We start from the raw sequence: 21,848 nt of genomic DNA on the forward strand, positions 1-21,848 counted from the left end.
GGTCTATACCTGCACAGTGTGAGTGACTCAGTCACCAATCTGTCCACTCAGTCACCAATGGAACGTTATTAGCCACTTCCCGATTATACGCGAGACGATGCGACTCAACTGTAAGCCTGTAAATGGTGGTCTATACCTGCACAGTGTGAGTGACTCAGTCACCAATCTGTCCACTCAGTCACCAATGGAACGTTATTAGTCACTTCCCGATTATACGCGAGACGATGCGACTCAACTGTAAGCCTGTAAATGGTGGTCTATACCTGCACAGTGTGAGTGACTCAGTCACCAATCTGTCCACTCAGTCACCAATGGAACATTATTACACACTTCCCGATTAGACACGACTACTACTCTAAATTTCCGCTTACATTCGCTCGCCTAAAACGTCGTCATACAATTTGTTTTTCGACTAACCCAAATTATTACCGTACATATTACTACATATAATTGCAGTTACATTTTCCTCATTTCAGGTCACAACTCCCAGTTCTCACAGCATTACAGCTTCTTATATTCCGATACGGCTGTAAGAAATCTTTACAGCTGGATAAATCGCTAATATAGGACTTATTTATTACAAATGAACAGTATTATAAATGATTTCTTAAAGGCATTCGATACTATGTTTAAGATGATGGATTCGAAAGTCGAAAATATTGTTGTCTGTTGTTGTAGAAGGGATCCAGTACTTGTCCTAATCATTCTCTCGCACGACACATACTCAACGAAAGATTGATTTCATTTGAACACTTCTATAAAACCTAACTTTACCATGTGGCGAGATATCCCAGGTTAGATATCACATATGCACTTTGAATTTTGCATGAAACTTCATTTCTACACAAGACAAGAATAAGCTGTATGATGGTGCATGCCCAATCATGACATTTGGCAGAGCATCATCGATGCCTATATGCTCACTGGATTATTTACCTTATTTCTATCGGGAGATGCAAACGCATATGTGACTGTCTGCAGGACATCTAGATACAGTAACTAAATGAGCTATATAGATTTCAAATTTGGTATACAACCCGAGCGAAGCCTGTTCGTTACTCGACACCCTCTTAGTGTGGCTTACTCTTGCCTTGCAGTTCTTCAGTCAACACCTTCATCACTATTTTATAAATCACTGAAATAATCGTTACCGACTACACTGGCACGTAATTAAAATCGGTTGTTGTTGAAAACATACTAGTTTAGCCATCTGGTATTTTCATCTTTATAAGGCATTAATTATGTGAAAAAAGTATTTTTATCAATGTATATTGTAACTAGATTATTATAGCACACAAGGTGTTTTATCAGTAAATTGATGTAATAAAAAATATCGTGATTAGTGGGTCTTTGTTAATGTAGAATATCCAGGCTAATAGTGGTGTTAGCTATTAAGCCGGCATTTTCTTTGTTATGATTTTTAATATGTTTTCCCGCTGTAAAGTGTATTATGCTCTAAATCTTGGTATAAGGTAGACACATTAAAAAAAAAAAAACACTTTTTGAAAATAGATAAAATTTACAATGTTTTGAATATTTCAGATTTTACATAATCTTATATTATAAATTGCTGGATGCAGTCCATCCCCTTAATAAATACTCGCCTTAATAAATGAAACTAGATTCAGACTAATACAAGTTTTTAGAATAAATTATATGTAAAACATTAAATAGATTCATAGTACATACGTAGTTTTAACATTTAGTACACGGGCAAAACACCCAAAAATGACTTGCGACTTGAGGAAGGAAATTGTGTCACGCACCGTGTACTAAAAAAACCCGACAAAAAGTTCGGGACATTAACGAAAAGAAAAGAGCAGGCAGATAGTACAAAAGACTGTGGAGCGGCACTAAACTGCGAACAAAGAACTGTAATAAACCTCCTTCGCCCCTGAGGAGCGTGTAAGCGAGAACACCCACACTACAGTAGTCGGGCCATAGCAGCTGTGGCCTGCGACAAAGGCGCTATTTAGAAGGCCCGTTGCTTCTCAGAAAGGTCGTCAAAGGACCAACGCAACCCCAGCCAAGTATGCGAATGACTTTCTCCAATACTTAGTCACCTTCTCGCGACAATGTTCCCTGGTGCTGTTCGTCCGTCAGGCAGTTTCCGCGCGGATGTCACAATAATCGACCGGCGACTTCTTTACTACAGATGACGTAATGTAAAAAGAATTAAATGTAAAATTATTGTCGTAGAGATCGAGGGTTGTAAGAGTTTACTGTATTTCACCATTCCGTCCATAGCAGCAGGCCTGTAGGAGACTAGGTAACTACTTATTAACAATGGCCTTTAACAGAGAAATTGTGGTAGAGATCGAATTAAGCCGATAGTGATAATTAATCATTAACACTGGGGAAAAAGCAGCTGTACAATGTATACATATCTGTTTTGCAAATATTGTTAAAAATATAATTAAATATGTCTTTATTGTAGAGGCAAAGTAAGGATTTAAAGGCCCTCTCTTCGATTATAACGGTAAAGTAGGTCCTCTCTCCAAAGGTAAAGTATGCCTTATTTCACCAGGCGAAGTTAGGGCTAAGGGCCTGTCAAACACAGCCTGGGGACGAACGGCTTCCAGGTGACTTCCTAATACCCACCAATGACTACACAGGCGGGGTGTCACAGATGCTAACATGAGTAAATCGATGAACATACGCGCACATATCACTCTAATACTACTTGAAAATCATACAGTGGCTTTAAACTTTGGGAGTGCCGATGGCCAAGTGGTCTAAGACGTTGGACTTTGGGTCTGAGTTAGAGATAGCGCAGGCTCGAATCCTGTCTGTGACCGTTGCACTTTTTATCAGTACCATCGACCTTGTACTGTATCGACTCTCCCCCTTATTCTGTTTGATAAGATCCTCGCACAGACCAGTGGCCCATAAGGACGGGCAGAATAAGGCATAAAAGGAGATCGGCTTCTCCTTAAAAAAAAAATAAATATAAATAAATAAATAAACTGAAAACAGAGGTAAACTGTCTTTATCCGTAATCCATGTAGCACGGGTTCCTCAGGAATTATTTATTACACCTCCATGGTCATTTTCTTTATTTGTAATTGGGTTTATTTTGGTAAGTTTAAACTCACCATCAATTATTAGCTGAACACAGGAAAACAGATTAACACAAGGTATTAACAATTGACACAGGAATTTCGAGTTATGTTGTTGGACCGACAAAACCGCTGAAAATAAGCAATGCGAATATTTACAGAAATGAGTTATTTACAAACTAAGGAAATTGCTTTTCTTAACGCAATACAATTTAAGAAAATGACACACCTGGTACATTGATAACATGTCATTCATAACCGTCAGTCATCACTTGTACAACTTTCATATCACCTTAACAAGTTTGAGTACCCGCGGACATCCAAAACCATGAACGTTTCAAGCCGGATTTTGTTGACGGACAACAGGCTACATTACACTACGAACATTTTAAACCCTCTTTATTTAGGACTTTCATATTTTGCACTTGACAAATTTTAGGTACAAAACTACAAGTCTCTTGCTACTTACTAGAAGAAAATATTTTCTATAAAGTTTATACGTAGTACACACAATTTTTTAAACTTTTGAATATTTTAAGCTGATCAGAAACTGAGAAATATAACAGTGCTCGATATGAATCGAATCAAATCGACGCTTACGCAACGCACCTCAACTCATCCAGAATCTATAATATTATTGAGAAGTGCACTCGATGTACCATAGGGCGCCTCTCATCTTCGAATCCGACTCTAATTTGGTTGATTAAATCGATCTGGCCGTATCCCAGTGTGAAGTGGCAGGCAGCAGCAGCGGCAGCTCTTCATTGCGCAGTTTGTAGCCACCCACTCGAGTCAGTTCACGAGCGTACCGCTGCTAATTGACGTGCGGTTGCTGCACCCACTCTTTGCCCTTTACTGATCAAAGTATTATTTTTGTGCACTTGACGGAAAATACGGCCTCGATGTGAGAAAGCTCGGTCTTCAATTAGAACCGGGTCGTCTTTTCACTCGCGACCACTTAAGTGAGTACACGCCAAATCGAGCTTTTAATCGGTTCAAGATGCAGAGCGGGACGGTTCTATTCCGCGCAGTAAAATGTGTGAGCTAAATCATTCTGGCGGGCCTGTAAGTTCAGACTTGTAGCATAACAAATTTGCACACTGAATGGACCGAATCAAACTGATCAACTGTTACGTTTCGGTAATGTACGTCAGATAGTGTCGGTTTCCTTTCGTAAAACCTGCACGTCTTACGTATGGTACGTTCGGATTGTTCAACTTTACTGGGGTGGCGACATTTATACGCGAATTGATTCACACCTTAGGGGGAAAGCTATTACAAATATATTTCTTCAGTGAGCGACATGGATAATCACTATATTCACCTCTCACTCCAAGTTTCCTGTGATTTCGATTCATTTTACCCATTCCAGATAGTTTTCCGACACTGTTACTAAGAATTAATGCCAACGAGTAACTTATCCCTGGTGTATCAGTATTTAGTCCACGTCTCTGGTAAATCGTGTAAAATATGTTTGGTCTGTGTCCGACGCCGCTACACCAGTGCCAGTAAATAGTGGTCACTCGATATTTAACCTTGATTTAGCATCGTTTAGTATTTTAATAGTCTATGCCTGACACTGTTACACCAGTGCCAGTTAAAGAGTGATCGACCGCGATTTAATCTTGGTGTAACATCTTTTAATGGCCTGTGTCTGACGCTGTTACACCAGTGCCAGTTAAAGAGTGGGCGACCGCGATTTAACCTTGGTGTAACATCTTTTAGCAGTTTAATGGCCTGTGTCTGACGTTGTTACACCAGTGCCAGTTAAAGAGTGGGCGACCGCGATTTAACCTTGGTGTAACATCTTTTAGCAGTTTAATGGCCTGTGTCTGACGCTGTTACACCAGTGCCAGTTAAAGAGTGGGCGACCGCGATTTAACCTTGGTGTAACATCTTTTAGCAGTTTAATGGCCTGTGTCTGACGCTGTTACACCAGTGCCAGTTAAAGAGTGGGCGACCGCGATTTAACCTTGGTGTAACATCTTTTAGCAGTTTAATGGTCTGTGTCTGACGCTGTTACACCAGTGCCAGTTAAATAGTGGTTGACCGTGATTTAACCTTGGTGCAACATCTTTTACAATGTCATGGCCTTCGTCTTTTACATGGTGTGTAAAATGTCTTTTTCATGGTCTAACGCTGTTACACCAGTGCTTGTTTGCGTTTGAAACTACCACAACATTGCCAGATGCGACGTATTAGCCACCAACGACTTGTCCTTGGTATAGTGGTGTTTGCAGTAACTCCACTCTATATTGGATAGTGATTACGTCACCCTGCTGGTCGTGAAATCCGTGCAACCCATTGTATCCATCGTCTGAAACTCCTCACCTTGCACTGACTCGATATCCTATGTTGTAAGGGAGAGGGGGTCCCAGACAAATTGAAACCTACCTAAGTCATCATGAAACTAGAACAATGGTGAAAACGAACAAAGGTTAAATGAACATAACGTTTTATGAAAAAAGTACAAATGTAAAAACAAGACTGTGTTTTAAATTGCCAGGACATTCAAAATGATTCTCAATAATAATAAATCTAATAAAAGTATTGTAAAATGTAAACATATTGGATACGTTTGATTGTGTATTTAAATGAGATATATCCTGTAACTCGACGATAAAAAATAAGTACATACAGTATAATTATTTGGAGATATTCTCACAACGGGCCAACTAAAGATAGCCGACAGTACAGGCAGTCCTTAAAGCAACTAAACACATATAAATATAATTATATAAAGCAATAAAAATATATTAATATCTCGATAAATCTCACGCTCTCTATTCAGAGTAGTATAAATTAGAGCAATATACAAATATAAACAATGATAGATCACAATAACAGCATAACAATCTCACGCTCTCTACTTAAAGACTTTGATTTAAAAACTTCATAAACAGAATTAACAACACTCGGGCTTCATCAGCAACCTTCTTCCTCATCGGATTCGAAGCAAAATCGGAAGAAAACAGTTTTCTCGTCAGACTGCGCGCGTGTTGGACATATTACAGTTTCGTCTAAAACATGGCTTCGAAACGAGTTTGTAATTTTCCAATATATTTTCCAATAAGTTTTTACAGATCTTGTAGAGAATTGTTAGATATCCCTGTGGACCCCTCCCTCCACATTCACCACTGATCAGCAGCAAGCTACAAGCTACAAGCCGAGTTCTCGCGGTCCCACGCTTCCACAGACAGACATATGTTCGTATCTGACACCCGTCACACTAAACTGTTCATTATTATTCATCTGCCACTTTATTTGTCTCTGCTTTTTTGCTGTGTCTTTTTTACCGATACGTCGCTGAAAGACCGGTTAGCCTTGCGTTCGAGCTTCTTAATAAAGCCGGTGTCGCCGCCGGCTGTTTTATTCATAACTCGTTTGCCTTTACCGGCGTATTAAGTAGGAGATTAATTAAGCAAAGGAATTCGGCGCCCTGCCACGGCTACGGCCCGCTTGCCGAGGCGTTGTTTTTAACATTTAACAGAAACGTCCAACGCGTTTGTTGCATAACACGTCCCACACCTCTACCTGCCTAGTGACAGCTCGACTGTAGGAATATTGTGTCCTGTAACAATGACACACAACACTATTCTATTGCACATTAATTGTTCGTGGACATGTTTAAGGGCAGAGTGAAAAACATTGAACACTTTACACATGTCAACGAAACAACGCAGAGAGTTCGCGATTGTAATATGCGTTCTTCTCGACATTTTAGTCTAACTCGTTATTGTTAAACCACGATAACGTATAAACCACGATAACGTATAGACAAGTTTAGTCTCATTCATCGTTCACAGACTTTTAAACACCCCCAGAAAATGTCAGGACTTTACATTGTACGGTATGTCCATAGCACTAGGACAGACACCCGAGAATACCCGGTTGCCAAAAGCAAGGTGATGATACGAGAATGCTCGGTTGCAAGCACGGCGTTGGTACGAGAATACCCAGTTGCCAAAAGCACGGCGATGGTACGAGAATGCACGGTTGCCAAAAGCACGGCGATGGTACGAGAATGCACGGTTGCCAAAAGCACGGCGATGGTACGAGAATGCACGGTTGCCAAAAGCACGGCGATGGTACGAGAATGCTCGGTTGCCAAAAGCACGGTGATGGTACGAGAATGCACGGTTGCCAAAAGCACGGCGATGGTACTCCCGACCCCGGCCCGACGCCCGCCCGCTCTCCGTGACCGACTTGTTTCTGGGTCAAGGGTTTCTATTGTCCGGCCCCGGTCCTCCTGGCCCGCCGTGCCGCTTGCCACGTGACAACCGTCGCTCCTCCAGCTGTCGCCGTCACCTCTTCCGCCGATAATGTAGGGGTTGTCGGGGCTTCAGCGAGAGACGATCAAGATCTCAAGAGTTTTATCAGTCCACATTGACAACTTATTTAGACTCCTGCAGACCTTACCAAGGTTGTACAGATTCATCGTCGGTGTCGTTATGTTATTGTATAATGTTCGGCGATCCAGAATTCACAATTTCACTCTTTTAACAGATAGGATGCATGAACTTAGCATTTAAATGAAAAAATAGTGTGTAAATAGGCAAACAGCTGGCCATTTTACATTACACTTTTCCATCAATCGGGAACGTCCTCGCTTCATATTCCACGACGGGTATATATGCATACGTTTATACTTGTGGTGGCTGTATGACAGTGTGATACGAATTCATTGTGGTAGTTTTTTAATTCTTGAAGATATTCCACTTCTCTTCGGATCAATGGACGTCCGAGAAAGCTCAATTCCGTTAATATACACAAAAATGAAACCATGTCTTTGCTATGATTCAACGGTACAGATTTGTCAATATAGCTGAAGCCACTATACCTAAGTGATCGGAATCAGAAACATCACACATTATGTTTTGACATTATGACTGCGGGAAAATTGTTTTCACGTTAATAAGAATTAGCCCGAGATTACTGGAATAGCTTACTTGGTGTTCATCAGGTAATTCCTAAAGAGGTCCCTAGTGATGATAAATACGTAATGATATTGTGTGAGGATTTCACGTGCAAAAATGTCCAAGAATCCAACTCCGATGGATTGTTTTTGTAAGATCTGGACTGGGAAAGTTACAAAGCTATGAGGACAGATTGTCCCAACGAACTGTTACACTCAGCAATGCCGGAAGTTCTGCAGAACTCAACCATTAGGAGCTTCAAACTGCACCATATTCCTACACACTTCGATGAATTTGTTAAATTTAAGAGAATTAGCTAAACGCGATAAACCTCTATTTCCTAAACTGGAGCTTGCTATGAGTCTTAACTGGTTATTCTTCAATCTAAAATAAAAATTCCTATCGTCACCTTTTATTCGAAGATCGTAAGAGGTGAGGATGTGGAAGAGAGAATAGAACCTCGGGTTTGAAGCATGTTGGTGAGTATTACTTGGATAATGTTTCAAATTTGACAAGTATGTCACGAAAACTCTACCTATCCACCTAAAACTGTTAACACAACACCGGGTGAAAAAGAGAAAGTGTCATAATACTTAAATCTGTTAAATTATACGGGGAATGAGATATAATGTAGCAACTTATATAAGATACACAGCACTACCTTCCCTTGTACTAGCGTTCCTGTACCCTGGGGTGATATACTGTGATACATAGTCCCCAGGTTGATCGTTAGGAGCCTACTTTGGTCCCCAGTTTGAGCGTTAGGAGGCTAATTTGTTCCCCAGGTTGATCGTTAGGAGCCTACTTTGGTCCCCAGGTTTATCGTTAGGAGCCTACTTTGGTCCCCAGTTTGAGCGTTAGGAACCTACTTTGGTCCCGAGGTTGATCGTTAGAAGTCTATTTTGGTCTCCGAATTGTGCGCTAGGAGCCGACTATGGTCTACATTAAGCGTTAGGAGCGGACTATGGTCTCCAGTTGACCGTTAGGAGCCTACTTTGGTCTTCAGGTTGAGCGTTAGGAGCCTACCTTGATACCCAGGTTACAGTATCTTATTAGAGCATTTACAAATTTCAAACAAGTAATTATTCTAATATTGTTGGTAGCAGTGTTTGGCGAGACAAATCATTCCAACGACACGATTTACATACAATGTGTTCGTTGTTGTTCGTGTAGTGTACAGAATTGATCTCCTAACTAACTATTTTCAATAAAGAGTTAATAATTTGTATGGAATATTTTCACTGAGAAAACTGTTGGCATTTTTTATAAATATTCACAACTACATAAAAACTTCAAGATCTGATACACATGTTAAATGTACAAAATTTGAAGGATACATAACGGAACACATCATTGCAAAAACGCCGTTTATAAATGCTTTTTTATCTCATTAACAAGAGCCTTCACTTTAGCTACTGACGGTAGGAGTGGAACTTGTAGAGATCGCACATGTAGGAGGCAACGTTCTCGAGAACTTCTGCAAAATGGAAAGTAACTTAATGCACTTTAAAACGTTCGGAAAAGGGAGAAGAAATTAAGAACATATTCTCTGATTATAAGAAGCGCCTAACTGTTGGAGGTCAGTTCAAAACAGTTAATGTGCTTGAGACAAAGTTAGCGCTCAGTAAAACGGGCGTATACAGCTTGGAACAGTTCATTGAGCGTCCACTTTCACCTTGCCCCTTACAAAATCTGCTACTTCACCTAAAACTCGTTTTAAAGCGGCCGATGCCACGAATGCGTGCCCGTGGGGGCGGAGGGGAGACCGGCAGCAGGTGACTGCTCTGACGTGGCACCTGCCTACAGCTAATTGTTAATACCAGTTTCAGCTGTCCCCTAATTAATAAGCTCATTACCGCGATATGAATATGTGAACAGCAGTCGACAGATAGCGGCGGGACTTACACCGGCCGCATATGGGAGCTTTCACGTCCAACACAAAAGAGAATCGGTACATGTTCAAATTCAAATGCAAAGACGTGGCGTGTTGCCCTGGGGACAGGTGCCTAATGTCTCAACCGCAAAAAACATCAGAATTAAGTATAATTCTGCTACGTATGAACTAAATAAGAAAAAAAACCTGGAGAGAACCTTTTCATGTTGTTTTATGCCAAAGATTTCACTGTCCTGTATTAAAGAGAAACTATCCAAGTTCAGGTCTGTGACAGCCAGTAGAACACATAAGGTCGGGGGGGTTTTGGTTTTTCCACAAAACGAACCCAATATGTCCTGAATATGCGACGAAACCTTAAATATTGTCTTAAACTCCGTGAAAAACTATATTATTTTAACATTTTTGACGTGGATTTGTTAATACACAGAGCCAAGTACTTCAAACAACCACGCATGTATGTATAGCCACTACGCCGCTCGCCGTCCATAAGCAAATAAATCCATGAATCATTGGATAAGCACTTATGCATATTGAGTCACACCTACTAACGTAAACATGCAATATACATCATGCATGGCCATATTATTCATGAGTCACTCCGCACATTATGCAGGTGCCGTCTGACCTTCCCCTCGCGTTTACGACCATTGACGGGTTTTATTCAACCGTCTATTGTAGTCCGTTCCTGTTTTACAACCGCAAACAAACTTACACGCCGTTCGCTAATTCTCGAGCTAGTTGTATGAAGAAACGAGTGCACGGCCAGTTAATATAATGGGCAATCAAATGCACTCTGCGCGTAGGCAACGGTCTCGCGGAATTAGCACGGTTTTGGTCGGTTTTAATGAGTTGCATTTTGATTTCTTGGTGTAATTGTTCTGGATGTTGCAACATAACTACAAAAATAAGTTATATACCGAACGTTGTTATTGACCACGTACCGAATTATTTACATGAATGACATAACTGTTAACTGCAGCGTTATTCTGCCCGTCCTCGTGGGCCACTAGCCTGTGCGAGGACCTTTCCAAACATAATAAGGGGGAAAGTCGATACAGTACAAGGTCGATCGATGGTACTGATAAAAAGTGCAACGGTCACAGGCAGGATTTTAACTCGCGCTAACCCTTAAGTTCGAAGTCTTAGACCGCTCGGTCTACAAACAAATACACAAACACTCTGTAGTACAATCCTTCTACAATACGCGGCTAATGTTGATAATATTAACGTTTGGTTGCAGACGATGGGTTTGTGGCAAATTGTCTTATTCGTCTCGCGATTACGGCACTTCACAACCGTCCGTAAAAATATACGTAAAGTACAATTCATTACATATTACAGCAGTATTTTACGAGATTAACTTATGGACGTAGTTTTGATTAAACAACTATAAGTTTCGTAAAACGTTGATTATATAAACCCCCTTGGTACAGAATAACAAATGTAAACAACTGAATTGTTTAAGAGCAGCAAATTAAAAATCTCTCAGGTATTAGGGAGTTATTAACAACAGGTGAAATGAGTTAACAACAAACGAACAACGTTAACATTATGATGAGTATCAGATGGCAGCAGAGAGAAGAAAAGGTTATATCCACAAAAAATAATGTGCGTGGTTTGTACTTTTAATGTGACTTGTAAGAGCCATAAATAATTATCCCATCGGAGTCCGAGGATCACAGCGAGGCAGTCGCTGACGGGAGCAGTGGGCATGTTAGCCTCGGACACCGGACATTCTAAGTGTGGAGAACGAGAAGCTAGCCAGAGTGTCCCCTGGCCTTGAACTTGTCTGGAAAGTTGCCCGACAGCTCTGCTCCTCCGATCTGGTCCGGTCTCACATCGTAATTTCACGTCTTGTTCAACATCTGGTCCGGCCGCACTGCAGCCACTCTAGCTGCCGCCTTAACTACTACTGCAAGGTTCGGTTCAGCACAGTCGACGTACATCGTGTCTTGTTCAACATCTGGTCCGCCGCACTGCAGCCACTCTAGCTGCCGCCTTAACTACTACTGCAAGGTTCGGTTCAGCACAGTCGACGTACATCGTGTCTTGTTCAACATCTGGTCCGCCGCACTGCAGCCACTCTAGCTGCCGCCTTAACTACTACTGCAAGGTTCGGTTCAGCACAGTCGACGTACATCGTGTCTTGTTCAACATCTGGTCCGCCGCACTGCAGCCACTCTAGCTGCCGCCTTAACTACTACTGTAAGGTTCGGTTCAGCACAGTCGACGTACATCGTGTCTTGTTCAACATCTGGTCCGCCGCACTGCAGCCACTCTAGCTGCCGCCTTAACTACTACTGTAAGGTTCGGTTCAGCACAGTCGACGTACATCGTGTCTTGTTCAACATCTGGTCCGCCGCACTGCAGCCACTCTAGCTGCCGCCTTAACTACTACTGTAAGGTTCGGTTCAGCACAGTCGACGTACATCGTGTCTTGTTCAACATCTGGTCCGCCGCACTGCAGCCACTCTAGCTGCCGCCTTAACTACTACTGCAAGGTTCGGTTCAGCACAGTCGACGTACATCGTGTCTTGTTCAACATCTGGTCCGCCGCACTGCAGCCACTCTAGCTGCCGCCTTAACTACTACTGTAAGGTTCGGTTCAGCACAGTCGACGTACATCGTGTCTTGTTCAACATCTGGTCCGGCCGCACTGCAGTCACTCTAGCTGCCGCCTTAACTACTACTGCAAGGTTCGGTTCAGCACAGTCGACGTACATCGTGTCTTGTTCAACATCTGGTCCGGCCGCACTGCAGCCACTCTAGCTGCCGCCTTAACTACTACTGCAAGGTTCGGTTCAGCACAGTCGACGTACATCGTGTCTTGTTCAACATCTGGTCCGGCCGCACTGCAGTCACTCTAGCTGCCGCCTTAACTACTACTGCAAGGTTCGGTTAAGCACAGTCGACGTACATCGTGTCTTGTTCAACATCTGGTCCGGCCGCACTGCAGCCACTCTAGCTGCCGCCTTAACTACTACTGCAAGGTTCGGTTCAGCACAGTCGACGTACATCGTGTCTTGTTCAACATCTGGTCCGGCCGCACTGCAGCCACTCTAGCTGCCGCCTTAACTACTACTGCAAGGTTCGGTTCAGCACAGTCGACGTACATCGTGTCTTGTTCAACATCTGGTCCGGCCGCACTGCAGTCACTCTAGTTGCCGCCTTAACTACTACTGCAGGGTTCGGTTCAGCACAGTGACGTAGGCCTACATCGTGTGTTAAATAAGTGCCCGTATAGATTACAGAATTACCACTCGAAACCCACTTATATCTTCAACTCAGTTGAACCCGCACGACACAGACATGACATTGGGACAATTAATCGTGTTCCCTAAATTAACCAGCTACCGTATACGTACAGGACAATATAACAACCACCTGGCCACGGATAACTCGCGAACCTGGATTTCTATGAACACTACATTTGAAAGAAGGTCGTGGCTGTATTGGAGTGAACGAACAGGTGATCTATTTTCGACAAAGAGAATATGCATGATATTCATGTTAAAATAACGCGGTTGTATCTTTAAATATTTAAGATAGCTCAACACCACTTGGGGGACAGTTAGAAAAGTCTTCTGCACGACGGTAGGCAAGAGTGGGAGAATGGAGCCACCTCCTGTCGAGATCCCGTGGAGAGATAGCTGGCATTACCTCATTCATGTCAGTTAGAAACAAAGAGAGGGTTCTCTGTTTCAGCTTCTACCGGTCAAAAAGGACAGGGGAGTGCTCTCCGTCACGTATAGGCTTCCAAAAACCTTTAGGAACAGCACCCACTCCCACAATTATCCATCGCTTCACAATAGACCTGTTGATAAACGTATCACTTTACCACAGTATTTTGACATTTACTGTTAGTGATGAAGCACTCCTGTGCCCAAATATGATAACGAGTTGTTGGCATATATAAACCAACAAGAAATAAAACCTCTAGGGTTTGTCTAACATACAAATGTAGCATTGGTAAAGTGAAGTAACCCTACGAAAAAATGAAAACACACATACCTTAGGGTCAAAGTTGAATACTATATCACAGTTTAGAGGGCACTCGAGACCGCACTTGCAAGTTCCTTGCGTCTGCAGATAGGCCTTCACTTGATCCAAAGAGCTGAGCGCCGTGTTACTGGGGCTGTAACAATAAATAGTAACAGCAATCAACATCCGTGTTACAGTGGACAAAATATTGTTGATTGTAGCGTACTTCCTACATCTGCACCAGCAGATAGGCCTTCACTTGGTCCAAAGAGCTGAGCGCCGTCTGACTGGGGCTGTAACAATAAATAGTAACAGCAATCAACATCCGTGGTACAGTAGACAAAATATTGTTGATTGTAGCGTACTTCCTACATCTGCACCAGCAGATAGGCCTTCACTTGGTCCAAAGAGCTGAGCGCCGTCTGACTGGGGCTGTAACAATAAATAGTAACAGCAATCAACATCCGTGGTACAGTAGACAGAATATTGTTGATTGTAGCGTACTTCCTGCTTCTGCACCAGCAGATAGGCCTTCACTTGATACTAAAAGCTGAGCGCGTGTGATTGGGAAGTAACAGTGGTAGCAGCAATCAACATCCGTGTTATAGTCAGACAAGACATTACTTTTGATATACCACAATACAGAATTTAGTTTTAAACTTTTTGGCATATGTAGATCATCATATATTGATGGGTCCATAGAAATAATATGCAAAAAAGCATTAAATTTAGTATATTTCGAAACAGGTAGAAAAAAACGTATGTAATGTTAGTTCAGGATTCTTTCTCTTTATTTAAGTTGGTAAAATCCGAATTTAATATTTAAGTCTCTTTAAGATGCCCTTTCTGAGGAGAATGAAAATATAAAGTCACAGAAATGTTGCAGAGGTTAGCCTAAAAGCCGAGAGACAGTAGAGGTTAAAGGGTATTCATTTTTACAATATGTGTACGAAAAACGAATTAAGGGAGTGAAATTTATCCTCAAGTCGTAATCGTAAAAAGTAAGGGCTCTGTGGTGTAGTGATAGCACACTCACCCGGGTTCGAGTCCCGGCGGAGCAAGTACTTTTTGTGAATCAATGTTTTTAGAAAAAATATTTATGAAACGCCTTAATGTTTCAAAATCATTGCAGATAAAATCTATGAACTTTAAACAGTGTTATATGGCTATCCAATATTTTAGGCAACTAACATCACAGGCCTACATTGGGGGTACGACGGGTGCACGTAGGAGATGTCATGAAAATTTAAATTGAAGCCTAGATCAATATGCATATAATTTGAAAGGTCTTCATTATTAGAACACAGTGCCGCAAACCACTTTTTAAGCTTTTTACTCATTACAAAATGGTGGCTGTTGAAACAAAATCGATAATACCGTTAAACAGCCGCCATTTGTTACAGTATGACGTTTTATAAATCACTCTATCATAAAATATATCACTTTGAGTATTTAAATAATTATTCAATTTCAGAAAAACATTGCAATTTTACTATTGAATTTATGTTATCAAAAAGTATATTTGGGTGTTTCCAGACATTTTGGTGACTAAAGGTTTATGTCATCAACTACCGTTCATATTTTAAATAAATAAGGTAACATACCTTTTTCTTTGAATGGTCTACTCTTTATATGTCTTGTAAGTTTCTTGCTGTTACGTTGGTTTCGTCCAATTTGATGTAAAGGTTTTTAAATAGTTGGCATTGTAAAAACTATTTTTAGCTCAAAGTCGGGAATAACAAACAAAGTAACAATTCTCTGTGACCTAAAACGTTCGAGTTATGAATTAAAAAAAACAACGATCACATACAGGAAATGTAAGGAAAACCAAGCGCTTAGGGTGCATATTTACAGAAACCGTTAAATTATGTTTAAGTAATCACCTTATAAAGTTTGGTGCAAAGGCACGAAACACTGTGTATATTAAAATGTTAATTAGAATAAGACATCCGATAGTCGGTCAAAGAGGATATTTTCGGTCATCGCTTGCGTCAACGATTCTCCCCCCCCCCCAAATTTCAAAAACCGATCTCTGTTAAGAAACATCACCTTTGTTGTTATAGTTGTACATCGCCAGACGTATTGGTTAATAGGAGAGGGTCGGAGATTAGTCGCGATATATTTTGGTTCGGGAGCACACAAAGGGAAGAGGGGAGGGATGTGGTGAAACATCATTGATCCCAGTTGTCCGTCAATAGGCCGACAAGGACCGAAACAGGTTTATTTGACGCGGTGTTGCGTGAGGGTCCGGAATAGGGTCCTTGCCTTTTACAGCCGTTTTGTAATAGGAGCTAGTTCGCTTTCCTTCCTCCAGTGATGAAATCTCACAAGAGTATATTCGCTCCCTCAGTATTGCAGGAACGACAGTGAACAGGCAACCGCTTTTCATTTATTTGTTCAAAAAAGGTAATATACACGATTGGAGGATTATATTACGGTTTACAGAGATAAGATTAGCAATCGATAAAGTTGGAAGGAGTTCTACATTATTGCCGATGTGCGGTACACTTTAGGTGTGTTATAAAGTGGTAATACACGCGACTGCAGGATGATATTACTACACGTTATTTCAATGGCCTGTACAAATTACAGACAGAACACGATTGTACACAAGCAAAGAATTGCATTTGCTCGACTATGTTCAATGCATGATCATGTATAAGACCTTATTGTAGTTACCTCGTATCATTAAATTAGGCAAACTAATACACCAATCATTCACACACGATTTCTGTAAAACGATTTTTTATATTGATATATCATAATCTTGGGAACACAATACCTTCTTGGTTCTGAAATGTATGTAGTGTCTGCTAAGCCTATCATAAAATAAACCACACATTTATTCGTGTTTAAAAGAACTGTGTAAATTGAAAGTTTTGCTACAGTATTTTTCAAACATTTTAAAATTAATGTTTTAAGATAATTTCTCATGTGCATATAAGGCTTTATGATTTTCTTATGAGATTTTCTTACAATGAAATAAGAATTGGGTTTTAGTATTTACGCCTACTACAACAGCGCCATCACGTTAGAGATCGATCAAGCCAGCAACCTAATTTTTCTGCACACAATGCGCCCTGGTGTAACATAAACCACTACTAGCAGAATATATCAGTAGTGTGAGCGTTCACTCATTGGCTAGGTGATAGATCATACCTGAGTACAGCCTGCTTGCCCGGTTTTGCTACTAAGTACGACTCTCAGATGTTATTGCGAATCTCCACTAGAGAAGGATAACTAGACAATCGTATATTGAATGTAAGAATCCCAATTTGAGACCAGGAATTACTTAATACTAGAATGAAAAGCCCCGTTTACTCCCAAGGCTTGCTCCTGAAGATGGCAAAAGCACTAGAAAAAATGTTTGGAATCAAGGTGATATCACTTGTTAAAACAAATTGATGAATAATCTTTTATCCAGCTTGCGGTCGGATACTTTTTGGACACAACTGGTAATCAAGAAGTTCTTAATTATTCGGGAAGGGTTCAAGCTGCAGTTGCGACATACTTAACTTAATAATCTATTGTTGAAAAATACTTTCCTTTGGCGTGTCGGGTCACTAAACTTGTTGGTAACTAATACATTTTACAGCGGATTTTGTTTAGCGTCAAAATGCAAGTAGTTCACGCGTTAGCCACTGTAGCGCACTGTGGTCAATAACTGTTTAAATTGGTAACTAACTCCTGGCGTCGCCAACCTCAGCTTTTACAACGGTACGTGTTTAGCTGTCAAACTCGAGTGGTTCATGTGTTAGTTACCAAGCGCACAGGACCTAATACATGTTGTAACTGGACAAGATTAAACTTGCGAATCATCGTCGATTAAAAAAATAAACATTTTGGGTATTTTCTTAACTGTTTTGACGGCCATCCCTACATCCTTTCCCATTAAAAAAGAATCATTAAACCTATTTTAAAGGCTTACATTCTGTAAAATGTAGGCTACTCACTGTTTAATATTAGATCCACTTGTTAACTATGCAACACAAGAAAGCCCTATAAAACTGATATTGGGAATTCTTCACCTTTTCAGGGAAGCAGTGGAAATTCGTAATTTTAAGTATAAACTAAACTATCTTGTATAGGTTAAATGACATACCATTTTAAAGTTTTGATAATAGATCAAAGCAATATATAAACCGAATATAGAAATCCCTGACAATAGCGACTATTTTTTGTGTTTTTAGTTTTAGATACAAACCCAGAATCATCAAAATACCGGACTCAAGAAATTAAAGAAAAAAGAGAAAATTGACTTCATAATATAGTGCTTAATACTCTCGCACGCAGAGATAGAACCCTTGATAATTGCTTTTATATGCAATTTACAGTAAAAATACCAGGGAATGCAAGCTGCAGATTAAAAATAATCCTTAAAACGATAGTCAGGTAAAATATGAAACGACGTTATAACTTCTATAACGCCTTCTATAACTCTTCATATATTCGATGGGACAGGAAAATTATCAGCCACATTATTAACAATACAGTACAATTTAAAATACATTGGAAATAATATGGATGTAAATTCTCTTTCGACAATGACAAGAATGATGCAGACTCTTACAAAATACCCTTTAGAGAAATAACGTAAATATAAAAACGTTCGGGCTGTACACAAAGCTCAGTTAAAGATTGAAAGTGCAATTTAAAGTTCATACTTTGCGGCACATTTAACCTTGGATTATAAACTTGTCTGCCAGTGAAGAGCTTGTTTAAGAATGTTGATGATTGTGAAAAAGTGTGAATGTATCATAAATACACAGGCCAGCTGACAAAAGCTATCGGAATACTGCGAAGAATTTCTACAACCAATATCAAAGTGACTTTTGATCTGGAATTGACTGATCGTTGCTCAGTGCAATCAAATACCATTGATCACGGCTCATCTAGACGTGGTGAAGCTGAACATCAAACTGAATCTGCAGTCGGAACCCGTGCTGCAGTGGGATGCATGGAGACTTCCATTGGAACGTGAAAATAGTGTTTCCCACTGAAAATCTTCTAACGCTGAAAGTTTTGCTACCACTTTTGCCAAATGTCTATTTAAACCCATATGCAATAGGACTACGAGCAACTTCTCCTGGTACGACTCGGAAAGTAATCATTCCCTCTTCGACACAGTAGCAATTCACTTCCTCTAACCAACAAGGGTCTACTTTAATCTGTACGGCGTAAAGTAAGACAGTAGCTTAACTATTAGAACTCTTACAGAACTCCATACAAGTACCCATCAATGAGTCGAGATTTATAGTAGGATTTACTGTTACTTTCAGTGAGTGTAGTTCAGAGTATAGGGCACTAAATGTGCAGTTTGTTTACACAAGTTGTAGATGGGGAGAGGGTTGTGAATTTATAAAGGAAGAAAGCCCTTTGTTTACTATCGAGGGAATTCCCGCTCCCAAATGACTCATGTAGTTAAACCTCTTTGGCAGGTGGCAGGTACTATTTTATTTTTAAATAAAAATAAATACTTGATATTTTAAAATGTTATTATTGTTTACCGATAGTCAAAACATCACCGGTTTCAGGTAGATTTCCAAACCTATTTATCTCAATATGTAAATGTAAACAATTCTCTGTCTATATTTACGGTTCTAATTTTTGACGCGTATTTAAGAAATTTGTACGGGCGTTGTAAAAGTGAGTGGCATGTTCGTGGTTTGGGCCAATCGTACCGGAGTGGGCGGAACCTCAGGGTTAAACCTTGAGAGGCCCCCTAAAGGCCGGGAGTTCCTAGGGGCCGGGAAACTGATTCAACTGACTTTGAATTCCAAAATCAAGCTGTTATTATTATTCCCACCTGTATTAATTTCACAGTTTAAACTATGCAAGCAAAACCAGTTCAGGGCTAAGAAGAATTATCCACCTGGAAAATATATGAATTATATTTGATTATTACAGTAGCATGGCACTGCTTTGATTTCTATAATCAGATAACTAAGGTGAATTCAAATTCATATCTCGACTCAAATTGCTTCCTTGAAGTTACACGTTTTTTTTTAAATAAATGTAAACATGAAAATCGTAAGCATCGTAAGAGATCCATTTGATAATAAACATTATACGCGAGTTTTGAGTGGTGGTCCTTCCTTTTACTTCCCTTGACACTTTTGTGTACAAACATTAAAAATCATCGTACAAGGATCAATTTGTTATAAAATTTAAATCTGAAAGTGAAGTGATCAGGGTACGTCAATTAAGTGATAAAACGTGCGAGGAACGATTAATAATTTAATCAGAAGCCTATTTTCTCTTAAGTACCAAAGCCAAAAACAGCTTAGATGTAATGCGACCCACTTAGACGGGCGAGAACTGGCGAGGATCCAACATACTCGTACACACTGCAACATTGTTTCATACGGCCGAAAATTACAGCTACTCCCTAGCCGCCTCTCGACTGCTTCGCCAAGCGATACTTTGGCATGGCAAAATTCATATCTCCTTTCCTACACTATTTCGTGATATGTTAGCTAAATAACCGATCTCCCAATCACACAACACACATTGTCTAATCGTGTTTTCCCACATATTCACAGCAATGCGACCTATTCATCTGTGAAGGTAGCCAAATGTAGTAATTTTTAACTCGATTACAGGTATTTCAATATTATTCTTCGCTTCTCAGTCATAGGCAATGAAACTAAGAAATTCTTACTAATTTAAAATTAATCTTCATGTCCGAGTTGGAGGTGGATGGGACCAGAGATACAAATGACATATTCTCTGTATCATTTCATATTACACATAACTGTAAAATAAAAAAAAAAGAAATGATTAAATATAAACTTACTTATGCAAACAACAAGAACGAAGGCTTGTACAAATACAATTCAAAATGCCGCAGCAAGGAAAATGCTAAAAATAACAATATACTCGTAATACTTTGATTATATCAATTATCATTATCTTTAGGTTCTTTTCCACTACCTACTTTACATATTATTTACCATATAGTAAAGATAACAACATATTTGATCGCGAAAGAAAATTACATTAGTATTGCAACAATTAAAACTAATATATAATGCTTGATAATTAACACAGCACGATTGAATGTAGGATTAGCAATAAATATACAGGCAATAAATAAATACAAAACCATTAAGCTGTCAAACTCAATTACCATTGAACTAGGCTATTTGCACAATTTCTGATGCCAGTAACATTAACATGGCACATACTCCGAGACATCCTCATAAGTTGGAACCGCCACATACCCCGTACTTCCTCATAAGTACAATACCACATACCCCGGACTGTCTCATACTCCGAGAGTTCCTTATACGTCCAGACTACCACATAGCCCGAGACACCCTCATAAGTCGAGACTGCCATCTACCACGGACTTCCTGATAAGTAAAATACCACATACCTGAGATACTCATACGTCGAGACTGCCTCATACCCAGGACTTCCTCATACTTCAGACTGTCGCATACTCCGAGTTCCTTATACATCCAGACTACCACATACCCCGAGACACCCACATATGAGGAGACTGTCACATACTCCGAGACTTCCTCGCATACCCCTGACTCTTCCATCACGTATCCAGGCCTGAGTCTTGACGCGTGATGTAGTATTGTTAACATGAAGACATAACAATTTCGGACTATGCCACATGCGGCCACTTGGGACAGTGTTAATACGGGTCCCAGGTATGCAAACCGAGAAAGCCAGAGTCAGAGCGCAAAGAGATACCTTCTAGAGAGCGAACCAAAGAAACCAGTTAAGCAAATTAAAATATTGCATTGCTGGCGATTTGTTCTATTTTATATTCTAAACTTCTTAAACTTATCACATGTAATTTAATACAAATGAAATGTATTGTATCACCTCTACATGAGAACAAAATAATCAAATCAGTCTGGCCGTGTTCTCAATATCCCCACGTCAATTGACCGAACAATAGACTATTGCGTAAAACAATGTAAACAAAATCACCGTAGATTTATACTAATTTTAATTAGTTATAACTGAAATCAAATGTAA

The 21,848-nt window shown here is 40.2% G+C and overlaps 1 protein-coding gene across 2 annotated transcripts in view; it reads right to left on the reverse strand.

Annotated features, from left to right (window-relative positions):
* LOC124369972 (methyl-CpG-binding domain protein 5-like) overlaps positions 1-21,848 on the reverse strand; it is a 163,288-nt gene that overhangs the window by 49,155 nt on the left and 92,285 nt on the right. For both annotated transcript variants that reach the window (XM_046828207.1, XM_046828208.1), the window contains exon 3: positions 13,881-14,004. In XM_046828207.1, coding sequence (XP_046684163.1) covers positions 13,881-14,004 — 124 coding nt within the window. The remainder of the gene's footprint in view (positions 1-13,880; positions 14,005-21,848) is intronic.

Source organism: Homalodisca vitripennis, chromosome X (genome assembly GCF_021130785.1).
Source record: "Homalodisca vitripennis isolate AUS2020 chromosome X, UT_GWSS_2.1, whole genome shotgun sequence".
Classification (NCBI taxonomy): Eukaryota; Metazoa; Arthropoda; class Insecta; order Hemiptera; family Cicadellidae; genus Homalodisca; species Homalodisca vitripennis.